This window comes from Centruroides vittatus, unplaced genomic scaffold, assembly GCF_030686945.1.
Source record: "Centruroides vittatus isolate TY-2023 unplaced genomic scaffold, ASM3068694v2 contig_165, whole genome shotgun sequence".
Taxonomy (NCBI): domain Eukaryota; kingdom Metazoa; phylum Arthropoda; class Arachnida; order Scorpiones; family Buthidae; genus Centruroides; species Centruroides vittatus.
The window spans coordinates 805,247-817,608 of record NW_027121000.1 but is presented as its reverse complement, the minus strand read 5'-3'; the positions used below and the strand labels follow the sequence as shown (position 1 = coordinate 817,608).

The window sequence follows — 12,362 nt, the reverse complement described above, 5'->3', positions numbered from 1 at the left end:
CAGCAGTTTGCACAACATTATAAGTGAACTGTGATATTACTTTACATTAACAGTACTTAAATTAACTTTATTTATAGATGATTATTTCTATAATTCAGGCTTAGTTTACCATACATCATCATCATAAGTGAATATGTCAAAAACTTCTTCAAAAGTATAATAGATTTATATCATATTTTATATTTATTAAAGAATATTGATAAAGATATCAAAAATTAAAGTTGAAAATTCACACAAAAATGTCGTTAATAATGTAATATATGGTGGCATATTAATAATAAAAAAAAGATAAGACCTCCTTTATTTAAGAAAATTCAACTGTGTCTAACTTAAAAAGATATTTAGAAATTCTTTTATAAAAAAATAATACACATTTATATTTTACAAGATGTCCAGAAAAGTTATGTCATCTCCTTTTGTAAAAATTTGTATATGTAATAAATAAATATGTTCCAAAAGAAAATGTCATAAAACAATTGATATCTTCCTTGTGAAAATAATGCCCATAATAAAACAAATAACATAATAAATATAATAATGTTTTGTCATATATTTGTTGAGTTACAGCAGATTCTCATAAGGTACCAAGCTGACTTAGATATTTATCATATGAAGATAATCTGCTGTGAGAAAAGAAAATGCTCTTATCATTGCATTTTTCAACTCTTCTGTTATCTGGTAGTGCTGCTGACTGACTGACTTCTTGGTAAAGTCCCTTAAGGCATCGTAAAGTTGAGACTGGGAAAGATGCTGGGGATGCTTCAGATGCATGGGCCATCCATTTGGGAGTAGTTTGTCTAAGCATCCATGACTTCATCAAAATGTATAGATAAATGTATACATTTTGCATAAATGTATAGATTCAACATACAAGTACTAAAAAATGTATACTTGTATTTAATTTTTAGATAGATGTTTTAATTGAAAAGATGGAAAATATGTTTTCATAACTGATAACTTTAATTTTACTATAATGAATCTCATCATGCTGCTCTAGAAATTACTACAAAAGTCATAGATTGTTTATCCCACAGATGGAAAACTTATGTTTTACTCTGTAAGAAAGCATTTTTAAAAAACAAATAAACTGAAATAATAGTCTATAGTTGATAACCTTTTCGTTGATTCTGTCATTAGTGTCATCAACATCACGATTGAATGCATGAACTTCTAAGGCTCCTGCCAAATGTTTACGATATTCTTCGAGTGCCCCTTGTAAACCTCTCCATCTAAAAAGTATATTTTTATCAATATATAAACTAAACAAAACAAAATATATCAAACTGCCAACATCTGGCAATTTTTATACTTATTACTTGTCAAATAAATAGTTAAACAAGTTTATCAATAGAAATAGAAATTGCAATATAATATAATATCTAACTAATAAAGTTGTTATGAAATTAATTAGTAGTTTAATTTATTGTTTAGCATATAAAATTTTATATAATATGAATATTATTTAAATAAAAATTAATATATTATTGAAATGAAAACTGAATTGGTTTATTGATTTGTTAAAAATTTTTAAATTAAGTATAGAAAATTACTGTATATAATAATACACAGCCAAAGAAAAACTAACAAAAAAAGAGTTCTAAAAATATAAACATTGATTAATCCAATCTTTAAGATTAATGCAAAACAATTGCCAGAGTATATCAGGCTATATTAATGCTACTGTTAATAATTAAATGTTAAGTAATTTGGCTTAAGAAGGAGGCACACGTACAGCGCAACAAGGAAAAGTGCTGCACTCCTCTTTATTCTGATGTCAATTATCTTGGTTAACTGTGTTGAACTTTAAAATACCACGTGATTGTATTTTCTCACGTGACTACTAGACAAACTGTTATTGGCTGATAGAAACGCATCTTGATGGCAGTCGCCACAAAAGATAGAGTTAAATCAACTTCTGCAGCGAGAAAAAGTGACGCCATTCTGCCACTTTTCCTTGCCACGCCGCATGTGTGCATCCTCCTTTAGAGGTATTAATTAACATTTAATTATTAATAATAGCACTAATATAGCCTGATATAATCTGGCAATCATGTGGAATGAGTTCTAAAAATGCATATTAAAATGTTAATTTATGTTTTAATTTATATATATATGTTTAAATATAAATAAAACACAAAATATTTTTAATACATTGATTATTACTGTAGCATATATAATATGATAAAACTATTAGATTTGTTTGTGTTGTATACTATAAAAATATATTAACAAACAATTAAACACACAACACATTTGCAGTATCAATTATATGCATAATCATAATTTATTTATATTAATTGTGATAAATGAATTTTAATTACTTGTTATTTAATTGATCTCTCCTATGTTGTATTGTTTTGTCATCAGATCTTCCTTGCCTAATTAATTTATTCGCTAGCATATTAAGATTCTTTATTCTTGATTCATCAACTCTCATATCCTAAAAATTAAGTAAAAATTCAGCTAAATAAAATATGAATAGGTATAATTAATATAATATTAATAATACTTACAGAATCAACATCATCTAGTTTTCGTTGAAGAGCCATACAATGTTCGTAATCTCTACCAGTATCTCCTGCTTGGACCATCATGTCCTTGATATAAAAATAAATTTGTTTATAATAGAAATAAAAATAAAAATTAACTATGCGAGCAAAATAAAGTTTAGGTTACTTTATCACGGATCCATGCTTCAACTTTTTCGGCTTGATTATTAAATTCTAATATATCTTGAGCTTCTTCTAAACCACGTCCTCTATTGTTAGAGGCTGCTAATAATTCATTCCATTGTTTCAACAGACATTCAAGTTGTTGATGTATTTCAGATGATTCGTGATGTCTCTTATTAAGAAGCATTTCTCCTTTCTTAAAATAAATTTTCGTTTGAGATTCATTTATTACAAAATAAAGTTAATTAATACTCAAGTAATAATGTAATTACCTGTTTAATACTGCATATACTACTTTCGTGGGCTGCAAGTTCTGCTTGAAATGCTTGATGTTTCTGTAATTTTTTCATCTTGTCCTCAAGACAAGTTACATCTGCTGTATTTTGTTCAGCTTCTAATTTCTTCCTTTTTTCTTCAATCCAAGATTCGGCCTGAAATAAGTCGTTTAGTTATCAATTATTATTCATACTTGAATAAATTAAATTTGATAACTATGAATATGTACAGAAATTAAATTATTGTCTCAAATTTAAATACATATGTTTACGTAAATCGCATTCAAAATGAGAAACAATTAGGAAAATAAAATTATAAAGAATTTGATATGCTTTAATAACTTATAAGCTATCCAAAACATTTTAAAAATAGAATATTCATACAAATCTCAAGACTTTTTAATTCAAATATGTTTATTCACATTTGTAAAAACAGTATATGAGTAAGTAAATATTATAAAAGACTTTTTTTATGAATAAAAGTACAGCAATGAGTTGCATAACTTTCCTGGTGAAAAATACTTATATTTAAGAAACATGGACACATTAACACAAAGCTAAAACTGTGTGGTGCCATCTGTTATGAGATTTTAATAAAAAATAACTTTTACATTATTAAAAAGGCAAAAGGCTTAATTTTGAGGATAAAGATGAGTTTTTATTAAACTATAAATGCCAATAACAAATTAAATTTTCATTAGGTCTGACCCCACTTGAGATATAATACAAGACCTCTCCTCTATCTTCCCACCCTTCAAGCTTTAACCACCAAAATTTAATAGCATCAGTGCCCCTTACGTACAAGTTACGGTTTTGTTTCTTAATCTTCACCCCTTCTTGAGATATTAAATGAAATAGATGACAACGCACACATTCACAAGATTTTTTCCCTGTTTGTTTGACTTTTTGGGTTCAAGGGTCTGAAAACATTGAGATTTGCAAAAAATCCATGACACAATTCAATATTTTCCCATGTTATATACATAAGAGCCAAAAAAATAAAAACAAAGCATATTATTACTAAGTCAAATAATTTCTTGCAATTTCTTATTCATTATCAATAATTTTATGTAATAAAAATATATCAGAATCACTCACCTCAGTTGCATCTCTTTTAAACTGAGTGTATAAGAAGGAATCGGCTAATCTTTGTTTTTTCTCATTACTCATTTCTTTTAATTTTATTCTCCTATAAAATATATTTTAAAAATTATAAATATTTTATTTAAAATAAAACAAAATAAACCTCTGTTTTTAAAATTTTGAATCTTTTCTTTCTTGAATTATGCTTAGAAAGAAAATTAAAGTATAATTAAATCTGGATTTTAAATTCCAATAATTCATATAAATTAGCAGTGAATAATATCAGAATATTACACATTTCAGTTTACACATACGCAGTGGCGTAGCGTAATGGGGCGGCACTTATAGGGGGCGGCAAAATTTCACAATAAATAATAATATCTTGTAAAAATACCTAAATAAGGGGGCGGCGAAATTTTCCTCCACCCTGGGCGGCTGACACCCACGCTACGCCACTGCACATACGTGAACAATAAATCCATAAACCCGATTTTTAAATAATGCCAAACAATCTGCCATATTATCGGGCTGTAATAAGGCTAATTTTATAATTAAATTTAAAATAATTTGACTAGAGGTAGATAGATTTATTATAATTTTAATAATTATAATAAATTTATTTTTACTTTACAATTTCTGGAAGAAAATTATCACAAGATGGCAGCCTAACAACCTACCTCTAGTCAAATTACTTTATTTCTAAGTATTAATTTAGCCTTTATTATAGCCCGATAATACAACAGATCATTTGGCATTGTTTCACAGTTTAATATTTAGAAAATTAAGGAATTTCTAAAATTAAAATAAAGTTCTTACTCCAATGCATTTTTGCATTGTACACTCAAACCTGTTTTTGTGCGGTCTATTTTTGTGCAATTTGTTTTGTGTGATTTTTTGTGTGCGGTATATGAATTTCAATCAAATTGGTATACTGCACAAAAATAATTGCACAAAACACATTGCACCGTATAAAAAATCGCACAAAAAAGACCGCACAAAAACAGGTTTGAGTGTACATTTTTATTAATTTATTTTATTTTACATTTATTAAAATACATATATTTAATTTACAATTAGTAAAGTGAATTTTAACAATGCTGATTTTAGTTTCAAAGTCATGTTTTAACTAACTCGTACTTTAAAACGCATATAGAGCACATCGCAGAGATGGATTTTAGACATTGGACTCAATTTAAAACTTGTTAAAATCACATTAAAAGAATATTTCTTAAAGACCTTGGTTTGGATAATGATTAGAAACTACTTTTTAGATGAAATTCCTAGAGCCAACCAGTGGCAGATCTACATGACAGCTTGCTCTTTGACCTCACTTCAGGAATGGAAATTATTATTTTGTTTCATCTATCATTTCCAAGAAATCTAATTGAGAATGAATGTTACATTCATGTTTTAGATATTATTAATGGATAGATAGATAATATTTGTCTTTAACTATGAAAGGAAAGAATAACACAAGATCGAAATAATCCTTTACAATCGTATTCTGATCAAGAGTTTCAAATTCAGTGCAGATTTTCTAATCTAAACTTGTGCGTATTTTGAAGTTGAACTGAATACAAAATTATACATTTGAGTGGAAAAAAGTCAACCATTATTGATTGCATGACAATTTAAAATGGAATTTAAATAATCCAGTCAGACTAAGGAAACTTTTAAAATAATGTTAATTTTATTATTATTTCTAACTTTTATTTAAAGAATAATTATATATTAACTATATGATAAAAACGTGAAATACATTCAGGTTGCTTTTTTGTTGAAGCTGGTCAATTATAGATAGTTAAGGTAATTGAATAAGAAATAAATTTTCAAAAAATATCTGAACCAAGTGTAGAAAAGAATAAAAGAGGGTCTGTTTTATTCTTTTCAAAACAAACAACCCAAATCACCACTGAATAAATTATAATTTTTATAATTCAGAGCAAGCGTGAGCTAAAATCTCATATCAGTGAAATAAGTTTTTACTTTTATATGTGAAAAATATGAATAAAAACAAAATTATGACAATAATCTACAGTTTTCAGTTTTTAAAATTTCTAAAATATAAACTTAATACTGGGAAAAATGTCAATAACCCCAACTTCAACATCATTTATTGTCCCAGAAATACTTTCTTTGGCTTGGAAGTTATTGTACCACCCTGTTAAAGAAAAGGGATGAGAGAGACAGGAATAGCAATGTAGTGATCTAAATTAAAATTCAGACAACTGTTATATATGTGGAATTATTTATTTATAAAGGTACAACGTACCAAATTTTTGATGGTTTTTTCTAATTTTATAATAATTTCAAATTGGAACACTCCTGCATTGGAACTGTAGTTATAGTGAATGTTCTAAAACAGTAGTCTACCTGAATATCTATTAAGAGGGCTGGAAACATTTGTATGTTCAAGTAAAGTGTTGCTGAGACAATAAAAGTTATTGAAGTTGGAGTTATTTTAAACTTTCTATTTGAGAGAATATAAAATGTAATCTGTTTCTGATTTATGAAATTATATTTAACTATTTATCCTTTTTCTTCAATAGTTGGATATTTCCAAATTAATTTAATAAAACACTTTTATCTTCAGTAAAGTTTTGACACTTATCTTTGCAACAAAGTTTAAGCCACAGTGTAATGAGCCTGTGACTGTATGCCATTTTTACTTTAAACTGATCTAGTAAAGATCTTGTCTCTGCTATAAAGTTAAAAACTTAATAAGTTGAAGTTTACAGTTAAATCTGAAGATAAATATTTTTGGGTTTTTTACAATTACAGAAAATTTTTTTGCTGAATTTTAAAAGGCTTTTGGGAAGCTTTTAGTGAAAGACATAAGTTTAATATAATTAAACTTTTGATTCACTTAGCAATTTCACTTGTATATTTTTGTTGTTTTAATTAAGATTATACTTTACTAACAACATAATATTTAAAATTTTGTCTGAAATTATTTTTTCTTTTTAAAAAATCTTAAAAAAATTCAAATCAAAATACTGTTTGCTTAATAACTTAAATGTGTAAGGCATTTAAAAATAACTTATATTTTTTAATTTGACTTCTAAAAACTGTTTAAAACTGTTCTTACCGAGATGTAACTTCATTTAATCTCTGTTTAATGTGATTACTATCAAAATGATTCTGTTGGAGCAGTTTATTTCCGTGTTCTTGAAGAGCTGTTAACTTTAATGAAATAAAATTAAAATTAAATAATAATCACGTAATTTAAAACTTGAGTAACAAATAATTTCATTTATTAGTATTATTTTTATTTTCCTATTTAAATTTATTCACTGAGAAAAAAATTATAAAGATATTTTTAAAAATACAAATTTTATAATTAATTTCTATTTTTTAGCAAAGTTTTCAATATATTGCACTTAAATATTTAATTTAAATACAGTCGTTTTTGTACTACAGCTTTTAGCTGAAAGCAAAATAAAACCAGAAAATAGAACAAAATACATTTGGAAAAAGCAACATTTAGTAAGCAGTTAGAATCAAAATTAATAAATTAAATTTATTTATAAACCGAAATTCTTAATTTTAAAGAGTTGAATTGGATACCTTTTCGTCTTGTGTAGAAATTAATTTTTCAAATGCTTCATGTTTTTTAACTAAAGCATCAACTTCTTCAACAGTGTTAGCAAAATCTGAACTTGAAAGATAAACCTATAAACATTTTAAATTTATATTTAGAGAGTGTTTTAAAATATTATTAAAATCATTCAATAATCAATTATTCTCAGATTTAATAAAGTAGCTTTACCTCTTGTTGACTACTTAAAGTATCCAACTGTTTAGCATCTCTTAAGAAGAAATGTAAATCGCATAACTGATCCAGATAAATTTTCTTTTTCTCCCAGGCGATCAATAAATCTTCTCGTAATTTTAGCAACTGATTTAATCGCTCCTTAATCTAAATAATGCATTTAGTGTAATTATAATAAAATTCTTTTTAAATTAATTTTTAAAATAACACAAATTACTTCATCTCTAGCATAATGTTTCTCTTGAATCATTTCACCTCCTGCTTCTAAAGCATTACTGAAAATTTCTTCTCTAGTTTCTATTTCTGCTTTTAATTGATTATGTTCTCCCTTTAAGATCTGAGCACTTGCTAAATCTCTTACTTTATCTTCAGTTTTTAGTGATGAATAAACAGTCTGGGCCCAGCTTTCTAAATCTCTTATCTATAAAATATAACATTATTTGATGTTATAAAACATTTAATATATCAAAACAGTTTTTTATAATTATTTTTTTCTGAGAAAATCAGAAAATTTACTGAAGCAAGAAATCTTTGTAAATGGTACGATGCTTGCAATTCTTCTTTTCTTTGAGTGGCACGTTCTTGTAATGTGTTCCAGTTTTCAATGACAATATTTTGCTGTTCATATATATGCTCTGCATTTCCTCCTGGATATGCAACTTGTAATCTGGTACTGTCATCAACCAAAACTTGCAACTAAAGGATAATAATTTACTTAGTAAAATGCTAATAATTTAAATTAAATAATTCTTATATTTTAAAGCTGTTTATTACATGATTCAATCGTTCATCTTATTATTTTTAATTTTTAAAAAGTTAAATACTTTACCTGTGCTTCTAATGCCACTAAATCGTTTTTCAAAAACCTTCATGTTTCCTCATAAGATTCTGAACCGAATTTAAATCTCGCCCTAAATCGGTCGGTCGGTATACTGGTATATTTTTCTTGAATCCGTGAAAGGCCGTCGGCAACGTCACGATTAAACCTATGAATTTCTCCAGCGGCATGAAGTTTCTGATCTCTAGCTTCAATATGATCCAATAACAAAGTCCAAGTTTCTCTGTGAACATATTTAACAATAATTCTAGATAAGCTGTATTACTCATGCTTTTATACTGCGTGATCCAGAAGTCTTTCAACAAAGCAGCCACATACAATGCTAAGAATGTAAACTTTGTTTTTATTTATTTATGAAACAGCAAACTGGGTTTTTTCCTTTAATTTAGTATATGTTGTTTTGTTTTTGCTTACATGTGCATGTATTTATTATTTGCTTGTATGTGCATGTATTTAAAACATGCTTCTTTTTAATTTAAGAAGGTTGCAGTAATTGTAATCATCACAGTTTTCTTGCTGTTAAACAACAGGCAAAACAGACAAAAGTGACTTAACTGACAAAGAATGTTTAAATATAAAACTTGGCTTCTCTTATTCTCACATACTGCGATACCAATAAATGTTTTATCCATTATAATTTGCACTACTATGTCAAAGGACTTCTGAAATACCTGTTATATAATTTAAAAATTTATACATTTAATTATCTGAATATCATGCATTAAAAAAACTAATTAAAATTTATATTTATTTTGTATTTTTTTATTGTTCTACAAAAAATTGCCAGCAGTTTTATTTTACCGACAGAACTTACGAAAAGTTTATAGTTTTACATGTGATGCATTAACCATGCTAATTTAAGTAATATGCAGTTTTCGAAATGCAAATATAATTATTAATAAATAAAAATCTCTACTTTAAAATTCGAAATTAAACGTCGAGAAAAGAGATCTTACATCAGATGATTTTGACGTTTCTCAATTTCAGAAGAAAATGGTGTATCTGCTCCTATTAACTTCTTTCCTAATTCTTCACATTGATTAAACCTTTCAGATCCTGTTTCCATTCTATGTTTGAAATCATCAAATTTGCTTTGCAAAAGCTATAAAAATAAGTTATCATTTTATTTTATTTTCTGTTTAAAATTATATAACAGTATAATATATATATAATAATATAAAATTATGTAATTTTAATTTTGTAAAGTACTGCAATAAAATATTAATGTTGTATAAAATGTAAGAAAATTTGACAATAACTTTATTTATTTTTTAAAATTCTAATAAGAAAACATTGTTATATTGAATATGTCCAAGATGATTCTGAATTATTTGTAAAAATTTCAAAAATGTTTCAGTACTTTTACAGAAGAAATTAGAAAAAGATTAATAAATATTATACAAGGTGATTTTTTACAAATGAATATATATATATTAAAATCATTTCCGATTTCAATATAAATACAATAAAGTGTTGTTAAAATTAATATATAATCTACATTAAAATATTCTACTTTTTAGAACTAGAGCCAATAGGGTTTCTCATACAATGCTGTGACAATGATGCCTACCTTACGTCCATTTTTTGTATTCTATATTAAACTGAGTAATACTAAAAATTTTCTTTATAAATATAGCAGTAAAAAAAGACCTTTATCTTTTGTTTCAAGTATTGAAATTGTGATCAATCTTGATCATTCTTCTTAACATTAGTCAATAAATGCAGTTATCCATTCTATAAATAGGGCCATAGGAAGGGGAAAAAGTTGTCTGGCCCAAAAATGGATAGTAGTACCCAGATTATAGCAATGGTCTCCTTGTTTCTTTACAAAGATTTCACTTTCAATACTTACCAAATTATTTCAAAAATTTTCTGATTTCTAAATCTCCAAAGAGAGATGTGTTACTAGGATAGGGAAAGCAATACCTTATGGATAACACTTTTCTGCTATGGAAAAGTCTATTGTTTTGGTACCAGTAGTGCATGTTAGTGGGTAATTTGAAATTAGAATTGTATTTGTAACATTGACAACAAAAGTGGACCAGCTAGATCCATTCTTATGGCTTTGATAAAGCATATAAAATATGGATAACTGCTATATGAACATGCAATTTTATAAAATAAATAACAGAAAAAGTACAAAATTAAACAACAGTTTCTCATGAACCACTACAAGAAATCTAAAAATAAAACTGATATTTTATAAATATATGAGAATTTCTAACTGATTCTGAATACAAGACTTTTCTTTTATTCTGATATATTTTAATCTGACACAGAAAAGGATCTTAAAAATAGTTTTTATTTTTTTTGTTTGTTTTAAATTTTAATAGTTTGCATAAAAATGATTTACTGTATATCTCGGCGGATAAGACGACCTTCAGATAAGATGAGGTATAAATTATCGTCGAAGTTTTATAGTTTTAGCTTATATCTGTCCTATAAGATGACCCCAAACTATCAATGGCCTATGAATTTAGTTTAGATCAGCAATCATCATCTGAATAATAATACTGTAAAGCGTATACAAAATTATGTCCTATTTGTAATTTTTCAAACGAACAAATTTATTTTCTTGCATCTGGCAGCACTGCCTTGTTGCAAGCATTCGCACTGATTTGGCATTCGGGTGACCTTGACTATTCACAAAAATGTCGTATGGGCTATTCTATTTTGTGCACACACCCTACTCTCTATTAGTAAATAATTACGGTTTGTCCGTTTTTTCATAATGGTTTTAATTTATATAAATTTCAATCTAATTTTTTGTATCTGTCCTATAAGACGACCCTGGATTTTCAAGGCCTATTTTTATGATTCAACTATCGTCTTATCCGTCAAGATATATGTATTTACCAGAATATGTTCATAATCTTGACCATAATCTTCAGAAGTAGCCATTTGCATTTGCTCATTGATCCAACCTTCAAGATCTTCGCTTTCTCTCATATATTCATGTCTCTGTCTTGATTCCATCAGTTTTTGGCGACGAACCGTGGATAATTTTTGAAGATTCTTCATTTGTTGTTGAATAACTTGCTATATAATTTTAAAAATTAAGTTAAAATTTTTAATTTAAAATGTTGATTTAATTAATATTAATTTTCTTACCATTCTATTATTAATAACTTTTGCATCAGGATGATTATTATCTACCATGAGTTGTGCTTGATGTCCTATTTCTGTTATTAAGCCAGAGTATGTGTCAATTTCCAATTCTAATGCCTAAAAAGAAAAATATTATAATGAAGTTTATTTATATTTTTATATATTATAATATTTATGAATTAAGCTATTAAAAGAAGTTTTAAATTCAGTTAAAAATTACACGGGATCAAATTGTTACTTATAAGTAATTAATGATGAAAAAAATCTATGATTAAATTTATTACAGTGGACCCCCGATATAACACGCATGTCAGGTGGAAAACAACACCTGCGTTATAAGGTGAACTGCGTTATACTGAGCGACGCGCTGTAACGCAGTTCACCTCTTTAGCAATAATTCAAGCTTTTCTTTCACACTGTAAGCTTTTCTTTTACTCATCATGCATACAATAATTAAACACTATTCAAAATACATGCAGGAACTCAATACATACACAATTACTCAATACGCAGTAACAATAAAATGCGCTACTCATTAATGCCGCACGGATCTGTATAAACATGTTTGAGCTTATTGTGTCACAAACATCGCCCGCGCTATAACCGAGTGCGCA

General features: G+C 26.8%; 1 protein-coding gene across 1 annotated transcript in view; it reads right to left on the bottom strand.

Annotated features, from left to right (window-relative positions):
• kst (spectrin beta chain, non-erythrocytic 5 kst) overlaps nt 1–12,362 on the bottom strand; it is a 96,169-nt gene that overhangs the window by 25,618 nt on the left and 58,189 nt on the right. Inside the window, 17 exon segments of the mRNA XM_067262933.1 lie at nt 1,115–1,229; nt 2,322–2,440; nt 2,514–2,597; nt 2,677–2,868; nt 2,945–3,103; nt 4,046–4,136; nt 7,119–7,213; nt 7,598–7,702; nt 7,800–7,949; nt 8,020–8,223; nt 8,319–8,498; nt 8,632–8,664; nt 8,667–8,715; nt 8,717–8,863; nt 9,597–9,742; nt 11,497–11,679; nt 11,752–11,865. Coding sequence (XP_067119034.1) covers nt 1,115–1,229; nt 2,322–2,440; nt 2,514–2,597; nt 2,677–2,868; nt 2,945–3,103; nt 4,046–4,136; nt 7,119–7,213; nt 7,598–7,702; nt 7,800–7,949; nt 8,020–8,223; nt 8,319–8,498; nt 8,632–8,664; nt 8,667–8,715; nt 8,717–8,863; nt 9,597–9,742; nt 11,497–11,679; nt 11,752–11,865 — 2,166 coding nt within the window.